The sequence below is a fragment of the Psittacula echo genome (genome assembly GCF_963264785.1).
Source record: "Psittacula echo genome assembly, chromosome: 5".
Lineage (NCBI taxonomy): Eukaryota > Metazoa > Chordata > Aves > Psittaciformes > Psittacidae > Psittacula > Psittacula echo.
Window position 1 is genome coordinate 68,783,521 of NC_137739.1, and position 27,720 is coordinate 68,811,240.

General features: G+C 46.3%; 1 protein-coding gene across 9 annotated transcripts in view; it reads left to right on the forward strand.

Annotated features, from left to right (window-relative positions):
- Window positions 1-2,178: 2,178 nt before the first annotated feature.
- The window catches only part of LOC308222312 (inverted formin-2-like), a 46,075-nt gene continuing 20,533 nt past the window's right edge, over window positions 2,179-27,720 (forward strand). For 3 of the 9 annotated variants that reach the window (XR_013957106.1, XM_080620197.1, XM_080620198.1), the window contains exons 1-8: window positions 3,975-4,104; window positions 20,586-20,994; window positions 22,324-22,439; window positions 22,963-23,122; window positions 23,945-23,978; window positions 25,045-25,186; window positions 25,290-25,431; window positions 25,964-26,995. Coding sequence is in view for 8 of the 9 variants with exons in the window: in XM_080620197.1 (XP_080476323.1) it covers window positions 4,093-4,104; window positions 20,586-20,994; window positions 22,324-22,439; window positions 22,963-23,122; window positions 23,945-23,978; window positions 25,045-25,186; window positions 25,290-25,431; window positions 25,964-26,995 (2,047 nt within the window). In the remaining variant the exon portion in view is untranslated. Of the gene's footprint in view, window positions 2,257-2,376; window positions 2,506-3,974; window positions 4,105-14,107; window positions 14,205-20,585; window positions 21,003-22,323; window positions 22,440-22,962; window positions 23,778-23,944; window positions 23,979-25,044; window positions 25,187-25,289; window positions 25,432-25,963; window positions 26,996-27,720 lie in introns of those variants that run through there. The other 6 variants (XM_080620199.1, XM_080620200.1, XM_080620202.1 and 3 more) reach the window with 6 other exon arrangements.

A 27,720-nucleotide genomic window follows, 5' to 3' on the forward strand; every position in this document is an offset into this window, starting at 1 on the left:
GAAGCAAATCAGCTCCTGAATCCCCTCAGCCACATCACATGTGCATCCAGCTCTGAACACATATGCACAATGTGGCTTTATCCCAAGAAGGGAGCATTTTTGTGTTCACTGTTCACCACCATGCTCACATCTGCTTTGGTCAAAAGGGAATTTGATGAAAATGAGGGGTATTTACACAGAATTTCATTTTCTTATCTTGTCTTGTCTTTGCTGAGCTTTGTTCCTCACTCCTACATGATGGCGAGAGGCTTTGAATCCCACCAATTGTAGTTTATCTTCCATAAGCAATTTTTAGGTCCGCGTGTACTGTCCCTGTCATGTCCAGCTCAGAAAGCATGATTGACAAATGTTGAGCATTAAAGATGAGCAGAGCAGTGACATATGGAGGGAGGCAAAGAGCTCCCTTGCTGTCTTTTGTCTGCCCCAAGTACAAGGGCACTGAGCTGCAGGTCTCTTGCACGTAACACAGCTCCCTAGCATCCCAGCCGCCTTATGGTCCTATGGACATAGCTGGTAAGTGGATCGAAAGATCCACCGGCCAACTGCCCCAGCACACACAGTCACCATGTGGGAAAGAAGCCACAAACCAGACGCTGAAAATGCCTGAAATGGGCTTATGCATGAGGCAGCTTGGGGAGCAGCTCCGCAGGTCCCATCATGGCCAAGAGCAAGGTGTCCCGCCTGCCTTCCACGTGGCCAGCCCTGTTCATATGCAGGGCCGCCCCAGGATGAAAAGGGATCAGACAAAGGCAAAGGAGAAAAATAATGTACTCCAGTAGGAAAGATTTAGGTTCCCTGCTCCTCTTCACGTACCAAAGTACCAAAAACTTGCAGAGAAGGGAAAAAAGGCTAAAGAAAAAACAGCAGTGGCAGTAAAAGACAATTACTATTTCCTAAAAAAAAAAAAAAAAAAAAAAAGCTCTTTCAAAATCATGTTTATACCCTCAGAGAAATATTCCACGGGATACATACATTTTTTCTGCTGTGTAGATCTGCAAAACAAAATATTTGCCTGCCTGAGAATTCCAGAAGATACCAATCAGAAACATTTCTTTTGAGTAAAAGAAAACCTGAGAAACCACGCTGGTGAACTGCCATCCCTGAGAGAGGCAGTCTTCTTCCATTTCTCTCCTTTTCCACTAGAAACAGAGGAGCGTTTTACGAGCAAACAGCAAAGCCTCAGGTCTCATTTTCCAATTTGAAGTCTCAGAGAGGCACAGCACTGTGTTCTTACCCTGTAACTATCCTCCAGTGTCCTGTAATCACACTCACTGGTCTAAGCTCGGCTCACACAGGCTTGCAGCAGCCCTTTGCAAGACACTTTATTATGATTTTTCCAACAGCTATCCCCTTCTCCCTCAACCATGACTTTCCCTTCGTTTTCTCTCTGGATAGCAAAGCTGAGTGGCTCTGCCTGAAACAAGAATCATCTCCAGCCCTTAATTCCTACAGGAGACAGCACTCCTGACCCACAAAGAGAAACAAACTTTTCCATCCAACTCTCCCCACTTGGCTGATAACATTTAGCGCAACTCCTAACTCCTGTTTCGCTGCTGATCTGTAGAGCCAATGCGTTTTACTAAAGGTGAAGGCATCCCTCGCCTCTTTGCACCGATGTTGAAGTGAAACACTTAAGGGGACCGGGATCACGTAAATCAGGATCCCTCGAAGGTGGCACAGGGTATACTCGATGCAAGGGGTCTGTCCCCAGCTTCCGTGATTCCTCACACACGTCCCAGCCCCGGTCCATGGATTCAAGCCCCCGTGTCTGGGCAGAAAGGCCCCACGCCGGGCACGGGGTGCATACGCCGGGGCAATGAGCAGCTCGGGCTGCAAGACGCTTCTTGCCGGGGCGGATGGCAGCGCTTGCCTCCAGGGTGCCCTCGGCGACAGGCAGAAAAGGCGCACTAGGGGACCCCTATCGAGAGACCCAGGTCCCTCCTGCGGCGAGGAAGAGGGGAGGTGGCGGGGGAGAGCAGGGACGGCCCTTCTTCCGGGGAGGCTCTGCCCAGGGCTCCGCTAGGGTGGACGCGGGAGAGGGGCCCCGGCTGCCGTCGGGGATCCCCCCATAGGGGCAGCAGGACCCCGCACTGGGCAAGGAGAAACTTCCCGGCCCCCCGCCCGCCGCACCGCCCGCGCTCCGCCCCGGAACCGGGCGCGGCTCTCGCAGGCGGGCAGAGCCCGGCGGCTGCGGGCTCAAGTGAGGGGTCTTGGGTACCGCGTCTTTCCGCTCCCCTCCCGCAGCAGGCCGCCGCGGTAAGACCGAGTTCCGCCGGGGGCGGTAGCGGGGTGCTCTAGGTCGGAGAAGTTGGGCTGAATCCTCTCCCCTCCTGAGGTTGCAGCTCGGCTGGGCATCCTCCCCTCGGATGTCCCCCGGTCCCAGCTGGTGAGACGGTATTGGTGTCAAGGAAGAAAGGAAGGACAGCCGGCGGGCTCCGCAGGCTGCCCGGGGAGGCTGTTCGGAGCTGCGGAGAGAGGCTGGCTGGGCGGACTGCGGGTGCGACGGTAGGGAGGCGTGTGTGGGACCTGGGCTAGGCTGAGCTGCAGATGTGGTGTCTGATTGCAGCGCTGGGACGTGGTCCCGACTGCCGGTTTGATAGTCCATCAGATAGGTGGCAGGCCGTTCGGATTGCAGATGCAACAGCGCGGTGTATAGGTGGGATGAGGTCCAGATTGCAAGTGCGGCGGTGGAACATACAGGTGGGAGTTAGTTTGAATTGCGGTTGCAAGGATGCCGTGTGCAGGCTGAATGTGGTTTGGATCACAGATGAAAGCACACAACATACAGGTGTGATGTGGTCCAGATTTCCGGTGCAACGGTATGACATGTAGGTGCAGAGTGGTCCAGATTGCAGGTATGTGACAGTGGGATGTGCAGGCACGATGGTGTCCCAACTGTGCATGAACGGCACAGTGCGTTTCCTAACATACAGCGTATGGCTGCTGCATCTGCTCCTGGGGCTGAGACCGTTTCGGGCTTTTATTTTGAAATACTCTGTTATCCAGTGGTTTTTGGACAAGGTCTCCCAAGTGCTGCCTGGGTTCACTCACATATTTCTCTTGTGCCTCATCCTCCCTTTTGCTCAATAGCTCTGCAATAACGAAGTGGCTGCTTTCAACATCAGCACCCAGACCTGAATTCCAGAGCTTGGGGGTAGGGAAGGAGTGCTCCGAAACATTGATATTAGTAGAAGTAACCCAAAATGGTGTTTATGGTCCTCCCTTCCTGTACCAGATTAGCATTGTGAGCTCTGTCGTTTTTCTCGGTTTCCCCAGACTGAGGAATTTCTCTGAGTAAACACACTGTAGGCTGCGAAACACATCAGGCTCCCTGGTAGACTGTGAGGAAACTTCTGGCCTAACTCAGAAGGAAAAGTTAGAGAGAGTTACAGTAAGGTTGCAGTCATCCTACTGGACTTGCTCAAAATTTGGCCTGTGTGGCTGCTAATCTCATTTCTCTTCCATCCGCTTTAGCTTGTTTTTAATACTATACAGAGGAGCATGGGCTGCCAAAACTGGAGGGCAGGGGATTGGACTACAGGAACCTATGAGGAGATGCGAATTTTTTGTCCTATTATAAGTTAATAATCCCCTTCTAGGCTGTCATCCAAGAATTTTGCTTCAAAAATGCAAGCAGTGTACAAGACCCATTGTGTAAAAGATCCTAAATGTAGGACAGGAAGGCACCAGACAGGTCAGCAAATCTAACTACTGAATGATATTACGCCATATTGCACACTGCTGTAATTCCTTCCTTCCCATTTGCCCAGGAAGGGAAATTTTCAGAACCCTTCTGAACTGATACTATTTTTTTTCCGCAATATATCACTTTCTCTTACTTTGTATTTGCCCTGCGATTGCTTAGTTAGAGAGATGCTTTTCTCTCTTATCAGTATAGAAATAGGAGTTCCATGTTTTCCTCTTCACTGTGCAATGCCAAACAAGCTAGAACTTGCTGTCAGCTTTCATGAAGCAGGCTCCAGCTTCTGCTGCTTCCTGGCAGCCCTGCGCTGGGCTTCTCACTCTCCAGCTTCCCCATGGAACAGCAGAGCTGCAAGGCTCAGTGTTTGTTTGACACCTCACCTAGAAATAATGCCTCACCTGGTAGGTACTGCAATTAACCCCTTCTCAGGCTCCTTCTATGTGATGATGGGGATGAGAAACTGGGATTTTCATCCTCAGGTGTCTGTCCAACCTCTGTTCCCTGCTGTCAGCACTGATCTTATTCCAGCCCCCTTATTAATCCTATTTTTGTTGCATGTACCCATGTTCTTTCCTTGTGTGGTTTTCTCCCAGCTTTCTTCCACTCGCCCTGTTGTTAAGGGAGATGTTGGGGTCTCTCTCACTTTCAGTATTGTCCACTGCCAAACTCGGACTGATCCCTTCCATGGAAGGCTGTCTGATCCTTTTAGATCTGTACCCCAGTTATTACGAATTTTCATAACTTAAAAAAAAATGGGAGTTTTATGTCTTAACTCCCAGTTTCACTGAGCTGTGTAGCAAATGGCTGCACTTCAAACGCGTTGGAAGCGGGACTGCACACCTTTCTTGTGTGCTAGGTATGCCAGATAGGTTTCCCAGAGTAACTGAGTAGAACATTGTTCTTAGCAATGCAAAATAAGTTGCATTTTGTCCTTCTTCCACCTTCCCTCCCATCTCTTTTACTTTCATGTCTTCTATTTTTTTTTTTTTCTGGAATGATTATTCTGTTGACAAGGGATTTTTAATCCCACCGTTGTACTGTAAAGAACCCTGTGTAGACGATGGGCGTAATTCGGCAGTGGGTAGTAAAACAATGCCATAGATTGGGCAGCAAACAATATTCATAGAGCTGAAACAGTTGGGGGAACTTCAGACAAACGCATATATGAGCTCAGATTTAACTCCCAGTTGAATATCCTTGCTCTTAATGTTTGCAATAAGGTCTATCAATAATGATTCAGAGGAAATACCACCCACTGAATCAACCAAGTCAACTCATAGGCTCACACAGTGACACTGAACAAATCCAGCTCTGCTGGGTGCAAAATACTGCTATCGGTAGGTGCAGATGAACACATCACAAGGAGTTATCTCTGTTCCGTTCATTAACATTGTACATTGCTTATTATCTAACTGGGTGAAAAATAGCTAAATATTTTGCAGAAGGTAGATAAAGTCTTGCAGTGTGATAACCCTAGTGTTCAGTGCGGGAGGGAGGCTCAAGAATGACTATGTTTTTCTGTATAATCTCTTTGGTATTACCCACCAAACTCGAGTTTATTCCAGTGTTTCTCAGCATTGCATGTGCCACCACAGTTCATCATACAGTGGTTGCGAGCGTTGCGCTGTCATCTCCCAGTGGCCTGAAAAAGCACTGAGAGCACCAAGTGCTGGAACAGAGCAGGCAATCTGTATTTTAACAGACAGAGAGCACTTGGGTCCTGTGCTGTCAACCAAGATGCAAAGACCAAATTGAGAGAAGGGAAAAAATTACATCAAGTTTTGAGCCTTGGCTCCTTCTAACCGAGGGCAACATCATGCTGATAGGTCTGGTGTGGGGCTGTCATGTTATTCCAGTTGTTCCACTTCTCCAAAGGTACTATATGAACTGGAGTGAAGCACAAGATGGGAATGATTCAGAAAATGGTTCGCTACATTTCAGCAACTGCCCAGTGCCACTCAGGATCCTTGTCAAGGGCAAGCATCATCTGGTTCCCTTTTCCTAATGAAAAATAACTAGTGAGCAACAGCCAAGCCTTATGATTGCTACCAGATGTCGTCAGTGGTACATATATATATGTATATATGTATATCTGTATATATGTATATATGTATATATATACAGAATGTGGAAACAAATAGGAAGAGGGTGCGTGGAGTTCATGAGCCCCTGAGTCATAGCCTGGCATCTGAAAGAGTAGCTGCAGTTAAAAGTAAGTAATTATATGATGTGGCAGGTGAACATTTGTTGCTGTTCTGTCAATCATGTAGCCTTTCACATCTTCAGAAAGCATCAGGAGAGGGCCTAACAGCATGATGGTTTCTCTGTTTGATGTAATGAACAGGTATTGCTCAGATTCAGCTGTTTCTACCAGTTTGATACCTGAGCTGACATTTCAAAGTGCTGGGAATGCTGAAGCCACAGATCAATGGAAATCTTAAGCCAGCATAGTGTCTGCAAAAAACTCTGTAGCATTTCATGGTGTATTTCAAGGTGCTTTGAGAAACCTGCTGAGCTGATAAAGGAGGCCAGGCAAAGCCAGAAGGAGGACTGAGAGCCAGTGGATGAAGTCCTCATCCCAGCATTGGAGCCACTCGTTCCAAAATATTTAAATAATCTAAAAGTAGCAGGTCACTTCAGAAGGGACGTTGCTTCAGCACTATGACAGGTAAAAAAAGTAAAGGCAAATGAAGAGCCACCAAATTTTGTAGTTGGTGGGATACAATGTTGATCTTTGCATGGTTATGGTAGGTGTCACCAGGTGGTGCTATTTTGTATTGACTTCCATCTGTTTTTCTTACCATGACCATTGTTTTGCCTCAGCTGAGGAGTATGGTATTAATTTGGGGGAATGTTTAAGGGCAGAGAAGGACTTTGCTCTTTGCATTGCTACTGCATTAGAATCTGTTGTACAGGTGTCCTCGGTCAGTCCTTGGTGCTAGGAAGACTGTCCCAAAAAGGACATGAGAAAATCCAGTTGATAGGTTGCATAGCTGCTCACAGAATACCAACAGGTTCAGTAACACTGATTTCTCCCCAAATCCGCCTTGCAAATTGCCTCTGCTGTTCCCAAGCTGATAGTTAATGCTGACACAGGACATCACTAATGGCAGCAGGCCACCTTGGGACTGCATGGGTCTCCACTTTTCCAGCTGGGAGAGCCAAGTCGCGTTTTAATGAGTGAGGACAGCAGAGGAATTTGGAAATCACTCCAGGAAAGTGTGGGAAAGGAGGCACTCTGGAACCATAAAACCTCTAAATTTAGTTGTAATTTGAAATGGAAAATGTTGGTGATTTTGCCCTTGCAGAGATGAGATGAATTTGGAGACCTGCAGCTCTGATCTGCAGTGAGCCTCTCCACGTGGAGTTGGGACTGCCTGCCTCTGCTTTGCCCCTTGGCAGGGCTGGTGCCACACAGCGGGACATGCCATCCCCATCCCAAAGACTGCACAGCAATCCTGTCCCTTTCTGGAGACACAGCCTCTCCCAACCAGCCTCAGCAGGCTTGGGAGTGACTAAGGCAGAGAAGCAGCCATAGCTCTTGGGCAGCAGCAGAGCTTCTTTCCTCTCTCCAGATCAATGAATGACAATGGCATAATTTCTGTTTATTTGTTTATGACTTTGTTGAGCAGGTCTCTTTGTGCCAGTGTAGCTAAAAGAATAACTTTGTTACCCTCCGCTCTGTCTTAAATTGCATTATTTTTAATAAGGCAGCTATCTGCATGCTGCTTCTGTTGTGTTGGTTTCCCCTATCTGGGAGCTGTCTACTTGTTCATCCTGCTTTTCTGTCAAGTCACTGCATGGCATTTGCTGAAAGCAGTGAGCTAAGCGTTAGTGTTATTTTCTGACAAAGGCCCCAGGTGATAACACAAGTTCCCGTAGTCCAAGGTAGCAGCTTTTTGTTGAGCGATGTCTTTCTTCCCACAGCCTGAAAACAAACCAAGCCATAGCAAATCAGCTCTTTGCACCACCTGGCCCAGATCAAGGTACTTCACCTAAATAAAAGGATGGTTCCTGCTGCCGAAGAGTCTACTCTGAGGGCAGGTACAGCCCCTCATGTGATGGGGGTGCAGCCCAGGGGAACTGCAGGAGAGGCAAAGCCACACAGCCCTTACCGTACCACTGGCTTTGTGCAGGCCCATCTGTTCCAGCTCCTTCCCTCCTAATGCAGCGGGTCCCCTGAATGCATGGTATGGTGGTAGGAGGTTCTGGGGTTCAGCTTTGGAGTTTTGCCCCCTTTGCTGCCCACAACTATGGGCCCTGGGTGGCTGCCTCTGCTGTGTTGGTTGTGTGAGTAATCCTCCCTCACACCCCAGAAGCAGCCACAATCTCCTCCTTTGTGTGTTTCTAGCTCAGAAAAGGCTGATTCATTCTCTGAAGCAGATTAATTACTTCTGTTGTTAAAAAAATCCTTTAGAGTTGGTCAGCTTAACTTTCGGCTGCCTGTTCAATGCAGTAAAACAAATGTGCTCTGAGCCAGGGCAAAAAAGTTTTCATGGAAAAAGAAACTGTGGATTGCGGTATTTACCTGGCACTTCAGCAGTGCGCTCTGCAATTTAGGAAGTATTTGTGAATGTGACTTGTTCTTGACTTATATGACAGGTCGTGCAAATTTGAGCCCACCATGAAGGTGAACTGGGGAATAAATATTTTTATTCCCTGATAGGTTTTATAACTTGTTTCCCTTCTGGTTTATATCATGCTGATATAGCACCTGGCTTTGCAAGTAGCTTGCATCTGAAGCCTGGCTGAGCTGCTCCACTTCTTCCCTGGGAGGCTGCTTTCCAGCCTGCTTGGCTTTGCTCACTTGTTTATGCATTGATGGGCTGTAGTTCCACATTTCAGAACAAGCTGTCCAATATTCATGAGTTATTTTGTATTTACCCTGTCCTGAGGCTTCTTTTACAAGCCTGGGGATAAATTCTGGGGTTTGTTATTTCCATTACTAGAAATGGACCGAACCTCCACAACTATTAGCAAGCCATAAATATGGCTTCTATTTCCTAGAAGAAAGGTAAGAGAAAGGACTATCACAAAGCTAATTGATTTACATGCCTATAATTCCCAAACCCCTATTCTGATTACAGTTCGAAATATGTGTTGGTGAAAGCCATATGTGTGGAGATGAATCACTTGTAAAATGATATCCTAGTATTAGTTGTATATTTATTTATCAGATAAATATAGTGATTTTCCTCTTGAAAATCAGTGACAGCCATATGCGCAGCTGGCGTAAAGTGCTGCAGGTCTTGGGACTATGCAAACCTGAGGATATGACTGAACAACTGATTTCTTTGCAAAGAAAAAAACAATATCAACTACTTGTTTCTAAAGTGATTTTAACTATTACACAGGGAAAACTAAAAGAGATCCAAGTATTGATGTAAGAAATCCTGCATGTAAGTTAGACCTGTGTATAGTAAGGTCATTCTCGAAGCATTAGAATTTCCCACTATAAACCTCCATCTGGTTGGGCCATATTAAAATCCCTTCACTCAGTATTAATTCCAATACTGAGTTAGAATGGGAAGGATCATATCTAGGAGGACAACTTTAGGTTCTCTTGAAACAAACAGCTGGACCAACTACTGTAGCAAAGCGAAGGGTTAAGCCAGTCAATATTCTAGGATTACTGCGTTATAAAATAGGGACTTCAAACTTTTTCACCCAGTAGTAGAGAAAATAGTCCGAAGGCGTCTTTGGAGATTAGTTTTGAAACCATGCTAAGCCACTTTTTTGCAAGAGTTTCTTCAAACAGCTCAAATGCTTAACTTCTTGAATTAGCATCTGAGCATGTTCTCTGGTTACTCCTAGTAATGTCCATATTCAGACAGGAATAGTACAAGGCAGTATCCATGCCTGTTCTCCTTTATGTGTGCAACATGTACTTTTCCTGTGCCATTAGGAATCTGGGCTATGGTCAGCCTTATCTGCACAAAAATGCTCATGATATTTGCTCTTGAGCCGTTTACCAGATGAGGTACCAGCAGCCATGATTCATTAGCAGCTGAATGGAAAAGCTGATCCCGATAGGAGGGAGTTGTATTTGTAGCCTGTTTGGAGAACAGCTGGAAAAAACACTGCTTCCTTATATACCATTCTGGTGTTTCATAGCTTTTTTCAGCAGGGATGTCTGTAAATGTTAATATGGATCCTGGTAGCTCTTTGGCTTAGTGTTTTATAACCATTTCCTCTGTGGACCTCCTGCCTCAAACTGTTTTTTTAGGGAAGAGCTATTCCCTGCCTGAAGATCTTCATCCTTGAGCAAGTGAGGAGAGTTTGTGCCTGTGCTGGAGGAGTACAGCTAAACCATGCACAAGATCTGGCTGCCTCCCTCCCTCTGGGGCAGGGCTCAAAAGGTCTTTTTTCTGTAATTACGTCTCACCATTGCAGCACCAGTGTGTATGCAGGGGAGCAGAGTTCAGCCGCTTCAGCAGCCTTCATCCTGGCAGTTCCTAAGTGGTTCCCCTGTAGCCCTAGCATGGGTGTAATATAGGTGTGTAGAATAAATATATTGAATAAATATCAGGCTCTTTACTCAGCCTGTGCTCAGGAGCACATAAATCTTTTAGAAACCCATGTGTAGGTCTGTGCCTTTTGCTCAGGGTAGAATTGCTGGTGCAGTTTGGCATTTTGGCAGAAAATTTTGTCAACGCCTGTCCAAAGCACTGAGTTCCCTGCAGTTAATGGTTTAATCTTCCCGGTTGGAAGCACCCTCCCCAAAGCAGGATGTTTTTATTGTTGCAGAAGCTTCCTACCGAAGGAGCTGTGGAGAGAATGTTTTGGATATTTAAAGCAGATCAACCCAATTAAATACAAAGCTCCCGGAAATATGCATGTACTGGCAGTACCAGAGTCCTTTATTTTCATTATCGGAAGTATCCATCAGATAGACTACTTCAGAGAGCTTTTTTTTTTTCCTTTTTTTCTCATAGTGTCATAGAAAGCGAATGTATTCAGCAAAAAGCAGTCAGAGAGCTGGTCTGTGACAAGAGAGCGGGAGGGGTGTCAGTCTCCAAGAAGCATAGAGAAACTGAGTAAGCAGAAGAGCCAGCATCTTGCTGAGTTCCTGTCTTGCTGCCATGACTTCCTGAGGATGCTCAGTGTCTCCGCTCCCCAAGGAGGGAGCAAGACGCCTGCTTTTACTGTGCTCTCCCAGTGTCTGGGAAGGTCATTTCTGGCCTACCCTATCTGCTACCCAGCAGTTGTTCTGGTGTCTCCTGCTGTCCCCATGGCAAAGGGCAGACACCTTCTCTTCCTTGTGGGCAGGGGGAGGATTGGGCTCTTCTCCTAAATTTGTATGCCTTCACCTGGCCAAACACCTTTTTAGAGCCCTTTCAGCACTTTCTTTGTCACTGGTACTTCTGGTTGCTTAACAGAGAGTTCAGTTCTCAGATGAATAAAGGAGCGTTGTTGTATTATCCAGATTTCTTTCCAGTACCCTAATTTTTCCCCTATCAACATGTTGTCTTCACTGGCTCCATAGGAGCCGCAGTACCCAACAAGCCAGTCACAGAGTTGCAGAGGTGAGTATTTCACCTGTAATTTTTGAATACTGGCTGTGCTGATGTTTAGTAATTTAGTAGCGGATGAAAAGAGGCATTTTAGGCAGGATCACCTGAAAAAAGCCATCGCAGCAGACCTCTGGCTGGTATCTCTCCCTGCCAGCCAGAAATAAGCTGGGTGTCTCCTTTCCAAAATCCTTGACACAACTTATAAGAAAAGCCACTGGCACAGGAGCTGATTCGTCACACAAATGTAGAGCAGTGAGAAGATACTGATTGCTGTAATTAGGAATAATCTAATTCCTGAGGGCAAATGGGGTGTATTTATTTCTGTTTAATTGGATTTTGTGGGTCCGCCATGTGGGCAGCGGAGCCACCGCACTGCAATCCAGAGGCAGCAGAGCGATACTGGAGCTGTAGAGGGTCTTGGCTCGTCTTTACCTAATGTGGGACTAAACTCTTAGTTCTTGATTTAATATGTCTGATTTTGATTTAATTGCTATTCAGAGGACCACCAAATCATCTGCTAGAAAAATGGGGTAAAACTGGGTTGATTTGCTGGGAGAAAACCATTATCCCTCTCTCTGAGCAATCTGAAAGTGAAGTTGGTGAGACAGAAGCTCAGACATGCGGGGATGGAGCCTCGATGATTCATGCCCTTACCACCCTACATCCTTGTGGTCTGGGGGCAAAGCATTGCTCCCCAGGACAGCACTCAGCTCTTCTGTAAAATAAGAGGAAGAAGGATGGGTGGGATGGACTCCCCACTGGCACCCCTCCCCAAGCACATCAGCATGGGGCTGCCGATGCTCCCTCAAGGGAAGAGGAGGCCAGGGATGCTGAGGAAACCCTCGCTCCTTAGTCAGTCCCCAGAGCATTCAGTCTGAGACACAAGCGTATGCATGGACTCTCTCTGGTTGTGCCATGAAAAACAAATACCTTTGCTAATGCCAAGTTACAGACGGTCGGGTTGATGGACCTCAGCAGGGCGCAGAAGCATCTCTCGGTCCGTGGGTTGGCCTCGCATAGGCTGGCATTAGAGCCTGGCAAGAGCGCAGGCAACTGCCTGCAGCAGCCAAACACGGCTCCAAGCCCCTGGAAGCAGCACAAGTGATGCACGAGCTGGGAGCAGAAGCTGGGACCCTCATTTTTCCCAGCTACTGCCCATTGCTGCTGCTGTTCATGTGCCATGGGACCCACAGAGGTACACTGCAGCCCTAGAGCTGGCTTTTCTGCTTTTTTAGTCAAATTTGTCTGCTTCTGCTTATTTTTTATGGGAGAGATGATGCAGCCTTTCTAAGAACACAGACATTTCTGGCATATCTCACAGGTCCAGGCTTCAGATGAAGCTTGATGGAAGCTGATAGCCCTTTAAATTTGTTCCATGGTTGCAAGAACAGAAATTTGCAACATCAACAATCCTTTCTTTTCAGGATTTTTTTTTTTTTCTCTTAACATTTTATATTCTCCCTAAAACCTGTTGTGAGCCCCATCCTGCTCCCAAGAACCAGATTAGCAGCTAATCACTTGAGGACTTGGGGATTATACTTTAGGAGGGCATGTAATGTGAAGTGACATTCATTTTCTGTTGCAAAACCTGTCATGAATTAATGTTTGTTTTGGACTATATAAACATGCCCTCAGAGTGCTTCCTAAGGCAGAATGGGGATCTGTGCAGAGTCATTTCCCTGGATATTGAACTGTTGTGGTGAAACTGCCTTAACTAGAAAGCACATGGGCAATAGTCTCTTAAAGACTAACTGAAGGACAGACTAATCAGTGTATTTCTAATATTGGTGGAGCTGTGATTTTGTGTACACAAGGGCCAAGTTTCCCCACTACAGGCAGGAAAACTCTTGCTGTGAGCTCCAACTTTGGATCTAGGGGGTTCAGTTCAGGATAGAGACTGCAGAGGGTGAGAAAAAAACAGCATTTGAAGCTTAATTGCCACCCTGAGCCAGGCAGGAGGTCTCTGCTAAAATGGGCCATGTTGAAGTATTCTCAATTTAATAATAACTGGCTTTCAGTTAACACCTCCTGAGAGGCTGAATGGATGCATTTTACAGCTGTGGCTTACAAACTGGTTTCCACATGAAATCTTGACCAGAACGGCACAGAGAAGTTTTCTGTTAGAGAAAGCGCTTAAAGTTTTCAGAGCCTGCTGAGCCCACAAAAGCTGGGCTGGTCCGAAGCTCAGTGGGACCTTAGGGGTGCCATGATGAGAGGAGGATTCCCATCATCGAGCCCCTGCCCATGGGAACGCTGCCTGAGCCTCCAACCTTTGCCCTGCCATGCCTCTCCTAGCTGCTGATCCCAGATTGCGATGCCTCGGGTTGGACATCCTCATTATTTTAAGCTGTCCTGCCTCTCTCAGTGTTTCAAACATCTTGCAGTGTTTAACGCCCAGTGCCACAAAGCTGGAAAGCCCCCACGCAGCTGATGCAAGGTGAAGGGGCTGTCCCCACCACCTGCCGCTCTCACACTCTCCATCCCACCCAGCCCGACCATCCTTCCTCCCCTTTTTTTAATTTACATTTTTTTTTCCCCTTCCCTTCACCAGATCATTTCCCTGCTTTGATCATTTCCTTGCTCTGAGTCACCCCATGCCTGGACTGCTTTCTCATGCTAGCCGGTGGGGTGCAAGCCTCCCTCCTCCCCAGCCCATGAGGAAGTGTCACCCTCCCAGCTGCCAGTGCAGTGAATGAAGAGGGTGACAAGTTACATGCAAATGCATTCCCTAGAGGCTACAGAAAAGTGACTTACTTGCACCTTTCCAGAGACTGGTATTTACATACTGTTAGACGCTGACTTCCTGTTGAGCTTTCTTAGAGCCTGCGATTTGCAGACATGCTCGTGTGGGGATTTAAGACTACTGACTGAAGGTTGCTTGGCAGAGAAGAAAATGAGCTGGCCAGGGAAGTGAAGGCTCACACAGCCAGTCAAGAGGATCCTTCCGTTTAAGAGAGACAAGGAAATAATTTGGCTTCAGCTCTGAGGTAGGAATTATTCCCTCTGCCTGTTTTCTCTGTCCGCTTGGCATCCTGTGGAGGTGTTTAAAATTAACCACCCAAAAGGCAATAAAAAGATTTTGGCTCTCATCTGTTTGTGTGGCAGCTTCCTATTGAGTGACAGCTGCGGGAGTCTTAGAAAGTTCCTGCCAGACTGTCCATGTTGCTGGGTTTCTGCTTCTCACATGACCCCCAAATCATCATAATAAATTACATCCCAAAATGCTGAACGATGCTAGGATCGCTGGCAGGTGGAGGTGCTTCTGACCAGGCCTCCCACTGGCAGTGGCCATTTCCCAAGCGAAGGTCTGACAGCTGCACCAATCTGGTTTAAACCCGGCTTACCAGGTTAAAGTAAATTGGATACTGAGTGTCTTCAGAGTGTGTTACTGTCATAACAAAGAGTGGGTTTAAACCCATTTAAAGCTAAGCTAATGCAACTGTTAAGTATAAATAAGGGTTTAGATGCCACTGAAGATCCTAACATAAACATCCTTAAGCATCTCACTTGAGCTTGATTTGTATGTGGTACTGGTAGCAGCCTGATTATTTATTTACTTGTTTATTTATTGGTGAGCAAGAAGGCACTAGTGATGATTTTTACTGGTGTGGTTAATCCTGGTGTAACCCCACCACTACTAATGTATATCGAATGGACGTATTTACCCCTTGTGCAAGACATCACGTGGTATCATAGGTTGTGTTTGCCCAGGAGAGAGAAGCTGTGCTTGCACACAGCATTCCAGTAGTGGTGAATGGCAGCGAATCAGGATAAGGTGGTTTTCCTTTCTTTGTAAAGTAATGAGCTATACTGGCAAAATACATATATATTTATGCCAGTATTGCCACAGTCCTTTTTGTCTAAGCACTGAAGTCCTTTTCTGGGAGTTCGCTTGCCGAAGAAGCCATTGTCAGCCCCATGCCAGCCCCAGGCAGTGTGTGAATGGCACAAATCCTGCCTGCCAGCCACAGCAGCCTGAATATCTGTGCTCCTGCATTTGCTGAAGGCAAAACACTCCCTGTAACAGTGCAGCACCTCTGAGGACACAGCCAACCTGGGCTGCTTTGGGAGCTACTTTTTGCCTTATACGTGGGCTGTGCCAAAGTAAAACACACTGTGCTGAAGAATTCGTTTCCTTCAGTAATGTGGAGCAAGACTGGGCACTCATTCCAAGACCATTTCGTTTTTTAAGCATTTATCACTCATTCTGGGCTCTGATACAGGTGAGGATCAAGAATACGTAGATCTGAAGATCATTGAGTCTACTGGCTATGGCAGAGAAAGGATGGAGCAGTGGCTGGTTTGCATGCTGAGATCTGTTGGGCAAAGCATGCCTTTTGTTTGCACGCCTCAGTTTCCTGTGGTACCGTTACTGTCAGCTCCCCTAGGAGACTGATTACGCTGATGGTTCCTACTGATGCTAGTGGGCCCACACCAAGGGGTCAGATTGGTTTCAAAACCAGAGATTTGTGGTGTTGCCCCCCATCCCTGCTTCTTTCAGTACTTGGGAGGATGATTTCCTTAGCCTGTATGTGTGCAAGCTGTTCAGACGCTTCATGGGTAAACACAACAGTACAAGTGAAAGCAAGAGGAGAGAAGGAAGAAATCCATCATGCTTCTGGAAGTAGTTTTGGAAAGCGCAAAGCCAGGATGTTGTTTCTTTTTAGTGACTGTCTGACATGTTGCAAAATACAAAGGTTTAGCATATTCCTAGCAGCAGAGTGAAAACTGGAACTACCCAGAAGCAAAACCTATCAGTAGCAGTCAGCCAGGGAGAATGGGCTCCCGAGCGTCAGGAACAGGCACAGAAGGAAGGAGGGAGTGAGCAGAGAAAAAGAGCTTCCTTAGTGCCAGCTATGTTCACCAGCACCTTTGCAGAGGGAAGCAGAGGGCTGAGGGGGCAGCACGTGGGGCAGGGTCCTCTAAGACTTCTTTGAAGAGCAGCAAGGAGCTGCTGTTTCCTCTTTTTGCTGTTTCTGGGAGGTCTGCTCCCAAAATATCAGAATCGTTTTGACCTGTAATTTTTCTCCCTTTTGTTTTCACTCAATTGCACTTAGCTGCTCTGAGAAATCTCTTTTTACAACTCCTCCTGGGTCCTTGCTGTGATCCGTGTCATCCTGGAGGCATGTAATAATTTCAGCTGAAAGCTGTGCTGTGCAGATCTGTTCTCCACAGCTTCACAGGATGGAGAAAGTATTGATATGCCCTGATTTATCTGCCACAGATGTCATCGCCCTAGGAGCTGACTTGAAGGACGAAAGGGCACAGAAAACTGATTCTGGGAAGCACCCGATTCAGAAAGAATGGAGGAAATTTTATGAACTGGTTTGTGTGGATGCAGGGAACATCACAGCTTAGCAAACCTAGTGATCCAGAAAGTTAGCATCATGAACTGCAGCGTTGCTGTGGCTGGTTGCAGGAGGACAAGTCTTTATTATGATGCCTTTATGTTTCCCAAAAGAATCTCTTCAAAGTTTTTTTGCATTGATGCTTTAGTTGTCATTCCCCATCAGGACTAACTGACCTTTGAGGGTGAGAAGCAAGATGAGGAGATGGTTGCATTTATCACAGTGAATGTTGTGGCTGTTGGTGTCCCCACAGCAGGAAGCACAGAGACACCATCAGGCCCTAGGGAGCAGCACTCAGCACCCAGTCCCGATGCCAAGTGTGTATCTGGGAAGGACAGGCTGTGAGTGCTGCAGGCATGGCTAGCTGTAGAGGCTGGGGGCATTGCTTCCACCATCACATCCTCTTCTGTGTCCTGGGCAGCAAAATGCAAAGCTCCCCATGCCCCTCTACTGGCACAAGGCAAGATGTATTCAGCCTTTTAAATCTAGCACCTTGTCTCTTTTTGTCAGGGGACTTTCCTTCCCTCAGCCAGCATAGCCTAAATGGCCTCTGTGAGACAGCAGACAGATGCGTTCTATTTTCAGCCCTTATCTATCTCACTCTGCTGAGATCATTTACCTGCTAATAAGTTCCTGTGATCAGAGATAAAAAGTGAAACTACCAACCCTTTAAAGATGTATCTGAGTGGATTTGCAACACTGTGCTTAATGAGAAGTATGGAAAGATGTTGCATTCATAATGTATCACTCATATCTATGTTTGTAAACAGATTTATCACACCATCTGCAGAATCATACTGCAGTATCCTCCATATTTATTTCCTTTCCATTTATATAGTACAGCTCCTATTTATTTTATTTCCTTTTTTTTATGATTAAATACATTAGCTGTCTTTTTTTCTTCCCTACAAAAAGAGTGCACTCACTGTGGGAAAGAATATTTAATCAGTCCAACTTGTTCAGCTTAGTGCATAAAAATACAAGCCGGTACTGTCTGGAGAAGTACCTGCTTTGGTTTGTTTCTTATCTCTTCACATCTGTACGAAGCAGGTGGGGAGGAAAGGATAATTCAGAACAATCCACTGGTAAACAGGATGCTTCATCAGTATTTCCTGTCTCCTGTTGCACTGGTTGTGCTTAATTTTCAGAAATCAGTTAAGCCTAAGGTCAATAATGCTATTTTATTGTCTTTGATATATAATGAAGTATTCATACAACTGGGAGCAAAAAGCCAGCCTGCATTGTTATCTGGCTTGATAAGAAACATTTAGTTATATTACAAGTAAAAGTAGTGATTTGCTGAGTATAAAAACAAGTCACCCTGAGAGAGGGGGAGGTTGTGGCTGATAGGAACTTCTGCAGCCCCTTGGTTAAACAGCACGAGCTCTGGCATGATCCAGGAGGACCATCCTCCTCCAGCAGCCACTCCTGCAGTCTTTCTCACCAGTAGGACCACAGGATTGCTGTGAACACACAGGACCCAAAAACAGATTTTCAGCTTGGTGCATGCTTTCACTTTGTGGAGAGGAAAGAGTCTGGATTACAGCAGAGCCAAGAGAAGGATGAGTCCCACCCAGTAAGCCAAGGCTTGGCCCCAGTGCCAGTGCTTGGGTTTGTGCCCATCCCTGTGCAGAAGTAAAAAATACAGGACAGCTGATTCCTCCTCCCAGCAGAAGGCTGAAGGATGTTGGATCGTTGTGAAAGGCACTGGAGAATGGGCCTGGGCAGGATGAGCTGTGCTTCATCCAGGTCAGATGGTCCTTAGCACTGCCCCATGCTGAAGGTCTGAGCTTGACCCCAGGTGTCGGAAGAGGACTGCTTAGTTCTGTGCACAGCATGGCGTGGGATCTGACCACAGCTCCATAGGAGTGTCTCTCCAGCCCCACAACTGTGAATTATCTGTGGTGAGAGATGCAGGATCTTGCCCCATCACCAGGGCTGTGACCTTGGGGCAGGATACTTTCTCTTTTCTCCCTCTGGGAAGGGAGAATTTCTCTTTTCCTTTGCAACGAGTCTAACCCAAATTCCTGGGCTCCAGTACAGAGGAGTGACTGGGGGTGACTAATTCCAACAAAAATTTTACCAAGAGTGAGTAAGGGCTCTGGGCTGCAGACAGTGATGACAAATCTTAGAAACTCAAGCCTGTACTTTGGCAGGAGGGTTTGTTGTTTGGGTTTGGTTTGTTTTTTTTCATATGGTGCTTTTTATTACCACTGTGTTCTAAGATAATATATTTGCAACTCCATGTTTCTCAATTGTGACCATCATTTTTTTCCAGATAGCAGAACAGTGAACATCTGGGCACTTGGCAGCTGTTTCCCCATTGAAGCAAGGGGAAACTCTGCGAGAGGGTTTCTTCAGAGCTCTCTAAAAGGATTTGCTGTGACTGTATCCCACTAAGTCCATCACCCCTCTGACCCTTACTCAACACTGGTGCTGTGAGTTGTGAGCTGAATGCCACTGCCAGAGAGTTCCACCGTTGCCTTTTCCCAGGGGAAATGTTCAAGCTCTCTGAAATACCCCATTCTGTCCCACTTTGCATCTTTCCAAGAGACATGTTTAGGCCTATAATACGATGCCTATCTCAAATGAGCAAACTTTTTAGCTGTATATTTGCCAAGGGGTGACTGCCAGAATAAGGCTTTTGGTAAACCAGAAGCCATGATGCTCTACTGCAGCAAAGCAGCCAAGACCTTTCTCAACAGTGCAGTCCCCAGGAAAAATCAGAAGGCAGGCTTTAAAAAAGAGCAAGATTATTTCCAACTTGTTCCATCCATTATTTCCAGATGATCCATCCTTTATCTTGGCTTTCTGGCAAATGAAACCTCTCAGAGATTTCTCGTGGGTTTTTTTCCCAGTTCTTTTCCCTACATGCTGCAGGGCTAGAAACCTATTGTACTTGAGTTGGTAAGGGAAAGCAAGACTTTCCTATAATCCCTTAAATCCTCCAAGTGCTGGGCTTTGGGGGCCAATTGGCCTCCAGGTTATTTTGATCCCTGTGCGTGCTCACCAGCCCAGGGAAGCCACTGACCCTGTGGCGTGGCAGGGAGGGGAGGTAGCATTAGTGGCTATCTTTGGGTTGAGCAGGTTTATCCTCTCCTTTTGTGGTACAAACTGACCTTTCTGGAAGCAATTCAGCTTCAAAATGATTGCATTCAGCTTTGAAAAGGACTTGCGTTGTATAACTTAATCACTATGGGCCTTAAAAATAATAATCCTGCTTAAAACCATAAAATTTGGTACCAAAAGTTAATTAGACTTGGCTTTGCTATTTCTCTGTGTTGAATCGGCTCCTCACCTCCCTTGCTGCTAACAGCATCCTGAGATAGGCCATGTCCTCTATGGAGATGGGCCTTGAAGAGATAGTCCCCATCTCCAAAAAGACACACTGCTGTTTTCATAGCCTCTTGCTGCTGTCCCTTCACATGCAACCAGTTGTGCTCTCACATTATCATGCGCAAGCCCTATATTTGCAAATGCATTTGCTATTGCAGCACACAGGAAGAGGATAAGTGCTATAAAACTAACCTCCATCAGTCAAAAGACATAAAAGCAAAAAATAACAGGGTAATTGAATGCTCTTACGAGCAGGATATGCTCAAAATTACTTCTCCATCTCATTGCAAATGCTTAGAAACTGCATGGCCTCTCCAGCACAGTGAGACTTTGAAGTGGTTTAATAGGCATAAGAAGTTCAGAGCTGATAAAACCACTTCCAATCTTATCCTTTTGCTTGATGTAAATTGGCTACTTTTAAAACTGTATTTGCTGGCTTACATGTACTAAGAGTCTCTCTACAGAGTTTTCAGGGCCTGAATGTAATGTGTGTGGTTAAGGAAGGGATATATTGAATTTATTTGGGCAAGGACAGGTTCCAGTGTGGGCCATAAATGCTGGAGAACTGGGGACCTGCTGCAGTTGAGCTTTACGTCCCAATCACTAGGAGAAAGACGCTGGCTGGTGGAAGGTTGTTGGTCAGTCAAGACAAACATCTCACTTTGTCTTTTATTTTTCTTTCAGGAAAAACTGTTCACGATGTCAATCAAAAAGGAAGGTGCCCACAAGAAGTGGGCTGCCCTGAAGGAGAAACTCGGACCCCAGGAGACTGACCAGTCAGAGGCCAACCTGGAAAATGCAGAGCCGGAGCTGTGCATCCGTCTCCTGCAAATGCCATCAGTGGTGAACTACTCTGGGCTGAAGAAGCGGCTGGAGAACAGTGACGATAGCTGGATGGTCCAGTTCCTGGAGCTGTGTGGGCTGGACCTCCTCCTGGAGGCCCTGGACAGGCTGTCTGGGAGAGGAGTGGCCAGGATTTCTGATGCCTTGCTTCAGCTCACCTGCATTAGCTGTGTGCGAGCGGTTATGAACTCCCACAGAGGCATCGAATACATTGTGAGCAACGAGGGCTACGTCAGAAAACTCTTTCAAGGTGAGAAGGTACCTTCCTCCTTCATCCATCATATGCAGCATGGGGGAGACTTTCCTGTTCCTTATCCCCCTGCCCTGCAGCAGGCTTCTTGGAAATTGTTGGTTGCAACTGATTAAAAACATTGTTTTCTTCTTTAGAATAATACTGCTTTGAAATCATGCTGCCTTTGCTGTGCAATGCTATTTCCACACAATATCTTCATAGTTTACTGAGAAGCCAGGGATAAACCCAGACTTAGCTTATGTGGGCATGAGAAGTCCTCAACCCTGCACTTGTCAGCAGACATTTGCTGTTTAGTCTTTGTGAGCCCCAAGGGCAAAGAAAGAGGAATTGAAAGGGCTTGAAGACTTGTAGCCTGTAAAGAGAAGGAAAGGTGGCATGGTTTAGACTCAGAAAAGTCCATTCTCTGTGCTGCTCAGTCTATTCCTTCTAGAAGGTGGGTAGATAATGCCGCTTACTTTCTCCTGCCATTTTGTTGGGTCATCATTAGGTATGAAACTCATCAGGGTGTCTCCTGAGAGTTACTGTATAGTGCTTAATAATAGTGCTGCTGGGAGGATAACTTCTGTGCTGCTCCACAGAGCTGAGATCACAGCTGTGCCCAGAAACCCTTATTAATAGCTCTTCAAAATGCATTTAGTCTGAAAGCTGGCTTGTTCCCCTCCTCAGTTTTGAAGTCTTTTTCCTCTCCACCCTGCACTTTCTTAGCCCATGTGAAGTTCAGAGCTGGTATTTTTGTGCTGTGAAAATACGGAGGCATGCTGGGCTTTTCAGTGATTGAGCTTCTTTAGGCATTAATAAAAAATATAAGATGGTCTCATCCACTCCCTTCCAGCCCTAAGGGCCGACAGAGAAAGAGAAGTGGGAAAAGGGGAATTCATGGGGCCTGGTTAGAACAATTGGCTTACTTGATATTCACATTGGGTGTCTCTGCACTAAAAATAAGGCTCATTAGTTGATGAAAATGATTCATCTGCTGTTCTGGAAAATACACATATGTGAAAATGGGAAATGAGATGTGTGACTGTGGGTGCTGAAATCTTGGCTGCTGTTGCAGCATGCCACTGGTACATGGAAGAGATGCAAGCTGCGGCAAAATGCCAGTAGGGTGCCTGTAGCATTTACTGTTCACACTAGAAGTTAACATCACGTAATGCCATTGGAATGGGACATCTATACATTGGGATATTTCTCTTCCCATCTTCCATGTAGTGACTCCACTCCTTGAGTCTTTTTTCTATCACTGATCACGACCCATGCAGCAGAAGACACTGATATTCAGAACATTAATGTCGTTATAAATTCTTTTTTGTTTTGTTTTTCCTCCAGCACTTGACACAACTAATGTCATGGTCAAAAAGCAAATATTTGAGCTCCTGGCTGCACTGTGCATTTATTCATCTGATGGCCACGCTTTGGCTTTGGATGCCTTGGACCATTACAAGGCAAGTGTTGGGCTGAAGCAGGAGGTCTGATCCATGCAGGTAGATCCATGTACCACAAAATAGGGCTGAGAGTTAAGGTAATTTTGCATCATTTCGGTAAGAGATGTAGGGATTTATGGGGTGATAACTATAGGAAATTCGGCCTGGTCAGCATAAATCTGTGGCATTGTGACTTGTCTGAACAGACAGCTGCCAACCACAGGCTTGTTTCTGGCAGGAAAAGCACAAACCAATTACCAAAATAGATGTTGCCACATCTATGCGTTTCACTGGCCGCAAGCTCTGATAGGTGCCTCAGTTATCAGAAAGCATAGAGATCCAAGAGGAGTTTCACTGACTTTCTCTGCCAACCAGACCCTGCTTCATAATGGAGGAGTGCTGTTTTCACCTATTTTCCTGTCTTGGGCACAGTGGGGTGAACTGAGAGGTTTTTAAGAGGTTTTAATTCCATTTGACAGCCTGCACCAAAGTGGTAGCCATTTCTGAACTTTCTGAATAGAAATATCACTTGTGTTATTAACAGAGTGTGAAGAACCAGCAATATCGATTCAGCATTATAATGAACGAGCTCTCCAACGCAGATAACGTGCCGTACATGGTTACACTGCTGAGTGCTATCAATGCCATCATACTGGGGAAAGAAGAGCTAAGAACAAGGACACAAATCAGAAATGAGTTCATAGGTAAAGATGTTTGTTGCATTTCACTCTCTCTGGAGAAAATCAGTTGCCAGGTGTTTTTTTTTTTTTAATGTATCCATAAGGTGACTAAAGAGGGCTGGGAACAAAACTGCAAATATTAAAGGCAGATTCCTTTTTTTTGGATTCTGTTATCTTCAGTAACTTTTATGTAACCAGACTTTTTTAACTTTGCTGCTTTCTCATAGCTTTGATCTTTTCTGGAACTTCAACAGAACTGTATCACTTGAGTTTCTTCAATGCGTTTCTATAACCAACCATCTCATGTAGCCACATTTTCATATGTCGCAACTCCTCATAAGAGTAAATAAGGTTTCTTCACCCTGTGTCTACTCAGTTTAGCCACAGAAGCTGCCCTGTGATACAGAAATACTTTCCAACTGCTTGAATATTGGGATCCTAGGTACCGTTGTTAGGACTTACCTCATGTGATCCACACGTGTGAGCTGGTGAGCCTGAGCTCCATTTCTCTCTGTTGAGAGCAAGGGACATTTGACCACACTGTTCATCTGACTGATTTTAGAAGTCTAGTTTGTAATGAGGTGGCTCGTGCCCCAGAAATGCCTGTGTCTCCTGTTTAGTAACTCCAGGGGGATGCTGCAGTGGTTCACAGAGCTGCAGATGTGTGTATTGTGGATCTCTTCATTTACCAAATCACCCTGCCTACTTTGACAGATCCATCTGAAGATATTTTCACATTTTCTCTCTGCAAAAAGAGTTTCTGAGCATAACATTATGTAAAAATCAAAACAGATCAATACCAAGCAAGTCATAATGCCAATATACCTACTTTTTTTGTTCTCCCAGGTCTTCAGCTGTTGGATATTTTAGACAAGCTAAGGTAAGGATCACTGTTTAAATTTTCTTTTATAAGTGAGATTCATAGTAACTTAACATGGGGAAACTTAATACTTATCAGCTTTCAGCTGTGTGAAGTCAAGTGTACATGGGTGGAGTGGACTACACTTGTATGCACCCATTACATGGGAACTGGAGGCACTAGGCCAGTGTTAAGATGCTCTTGCAAACTGCAGCGTCACAGGGACAGCTGTTGGTGCAGATGGCACTGACAGCATCTCTGGGCACAATGGAGCAAGCCTCAGCGACATCCTTGTTGAGGCTGCGTTTCAGACTGAACCCGAAGTGATGCTGAGAGCTCACTGAGCAGCTTGCTGCATTCAAACCCTTTCACTGCTGGTGTTCTCCCAGAAGCATCCAACTAAAGCAATTTACTAATGCATATCTGACATACCTGTCTTTGCAGAGTCTTAATTTTAAAATAATGTTCTGTCAGAAACACCCATTCTAGAATGCATTATATGTGAGCTGCAGTTATCCATGTACTGGAATTGTTCCATCCAACCCCACAAAAATTAGGGAAGAGAAGATTTTTCAATAGTGCCAGTTAGCAAGCATAGAGTTCCATCTCTGAGTTGTCTCAAGAGTTTTTAAAAAGTTAGCTTTAGAATGGCTGGAGTTTTTTCAGTCCAATTTTGAGTAACAGAGAGGGAAGTTTTTTCAAACAGAAATGTCACTGCAATGTTCTTTATTTGTCTTGACATTATAAAAAAAAAAAAAAAAAAAAAGGTGGCCCAGTTACAGAAAGGTGGAAATGCCACTTCTGTTACAGCTCAAAGGAGAAGTCTATACAAAGTATACACAGGGCCAGGTTATGCCATGAAAAGTCCCATTCATTTGCATGTGTTAACTGTAGAAGGAGGTACATTCCGTTCAAGAAAGGATGCTCGGATGACATTTGGTCCTTTATAAATAAGGTGCAGTTGATTACTTTCAACACTGACTGTCTGAGTCTGAGAGGCAAAGAGATAAAGGCCATTAAAACAAAAATAATAATCTGAAAATCAGTGGAGGGCTCTCCAATGAAAATGAATGCTGTAATATTGCAGAGACATAGAGGAGGAGGATCTGCTTATCCAGTGTGACACATTTGAGGAGTTCAAAATAGAAGATGATGAGGAATTATTAAAGATATGTGATGGGATAAACATGAACGATCATCATGAGGTCTTTTCATCTCTCTTTAATAAAGTAAGTAGGCCCTCAGGTGGAGTGAAAAGTCATGCAATGGCAAAGTTAACACACTTTGCTTGGAACCAGCCTATCTGTAATAGAAAGCTGCCCTGTTTTCCAGGTGAGCCGCTCTCCGGTGTCTATCCAACTGCTGTCCATCCTCCAGAGCCTGCTGCACTTAGAACCATCTCATCACTCCAGCCTCCTGCTGTGGGAGTCCTTGGATGCAGTAGTGAACAGAGCCCTTTTGCTTGCAAATGACAGTAAGAATGGCGTATCCATCCAGCCTTCCAGCCTCACACTATCCTTGTGTTTTCCCTTGTCCTACCCACTGCCCACCAAAGTCCTTCTCAAATGTATAGGAAATAATCCATGGGACTTGTTAAGAGCTGAACTGAAGGTGGGACAAAGCTATATCTCCTGCACAGAGTCAAGTCTCAGTGCAAAGCCCCAGCTATGTGGGTGACAGTGAAAGTTGGCCATGTTAGCAGTGGGCTCAGGATTCATAGTCTTGCTTTGATGGTTAAGCCCTGAGCTTTGGGTCGTGGGAGTCAGTGGGAATCTGTCCTTGTTGGCATCCTGCTGCTACTGCTGGGCAGTGTTGCTGGCAGTCATGCTCAAAAAACTGTTGGTCAGAACCACAGGAAATTGCCTGGAAGCTAGAAGTGCAGTTATGTAAAGTGACAACAGGCAGTGGTCTCTGTGGCTTCAGATCTGCTCCTTGGTGAGGGTTGAATAGCAGGAACCAACCTTTGGGCTTCATCCCCTTCTCTGACCCCTGACTCATTTCTCTAGTCCAGGGGAACACAGTTGAAGAAGTCATCGAGAGGCTGCTGTCTATCAAGAAACATCCAAACAAGCAAAAGCGAGCTGAAAACCGGTTGTCCGGGAGTGTGAATGAAGGTCTCCAGGATGAGCTAGAACCATGTTCACATGCAGCTCAGAGTCCAGCAGGATCTTCAAACCCCTCCAAGGCATCAGCAACTCCCTCAGGGCCACCTCCCAATGAAAAGAACTCATGTTCCCAGCTCACAGCCTGCTCTGCTCTGCCAGAGAGATCTAACCCTTCACCCAATGCTGCTCTGGCACCACCACCACCTCCACACCCACCATCTGGCACAGCTGCCGTGACCCCCACATCCCCCATGATGAATGCAACTACAGCCCCTCTATTCCCTGACGTGCCTCCCCCTGCACCTCCATTGCCTGGCATGGGGGGCATCCCTCCTCCTTCACCCCCATTGCCCAGCATGGGGGGCATCCCTCCCCCTGCACCTCCATTGCCCGGCATGGGGGGCATCCCTCCCCCTCCACCGCCATTGCCCGGCATGGGGGGCATCCCTCCTCCTCCACCGCCATTGCCCGGCATGGGGGGCATCCCTCCTCCTCCACCGCCATTGCCCGGCATGGGGGGCATCCCTCCTCCTCCACCGCCATTGCCCGGCATGGGGGGCATCCCTCCCCCTCCACCCCCATTGCCCAGCATGGGGGGCATCCCTCCCCCTCCACCCCCATTGCCCAGCATGGGGGGCATCCCTCCCCCTCCACCCCCATTGCCCAGCATGGGGGGCATCCCTCCCCCTCCACCCCCATTGCCCGGCATGGGGGGCATCCCTCCCCCTCCACCCCCATTGCCCGGCATGGGGGGCATGCCTCCTCCTCCACCCCCATTGCCCAGCATGGCAGGAGAGCATATAGAAGCTGTGGTGGCCCCCCAGTTCAGCTGCCCTCTTGGCTTGAGCAGGCCTCCCCGCAAGACGGTGAAGACGCCGACGTTGAGAATGAAGAAGCTGAACTGGCAGAAGCTGCCATCCAATGTGGTGAGAGGTGAGTGCTTCTGGCATAGTCACTGCTGCTTTGAGGGTGACCCAGGGCAAAAAAACACTCTCTTTGAGTTTGTCAAATGTGGTGGTTGACTCCGCTTGGATACAGAGCTTCCCTCATTTCCATTACATCTGACCTGCAGAGCTTAAGTAAATAATAGTAGCGTGAAACTACTGATAAAATAACCATTCCAACTAAATCAGTAGCTTGTAATAACTGATTTATAGCTGAAATACTTTGAAATTAGAAGCAGGGAGAGGGATGGGAATATTCCCCAAATCCACCATGACATGCCTTAGGCTTGTGTTCTCAACAGGCTCTGGTCTGGGTTCCCCAGACCTTCATTCCCTAGTTCATGTATACTTGTATCTGGGTATGTTAAAGTCATGAGTAAGAGTACAGGTAAGGATCACATCACAGTTCAAGAAAGGCACTGAAAGAACTGGAGATTTGTGAGAATCACTGACTTGTGTCTTGATTTTTGGGTTACATTTCCCTCTCCTAATGGATCCAAAGAGGAGAATGAAATGTGAGAAACCTGGACAGGCAACATCAGCTTTGTCCTACACAAGCAAGTCTGCACAGAAGCTGGCATAGATGAAGTCTAAGTAAGGCTTGTTTTCAATCACGAGAGAAGTTAATTGTTGGGGTTATTTCAGTAGGGACTTCTACAGGCATGTTTAGGTGATATAAAAAGAAAATATAATATTTTTAAGCAAGTGCAATGC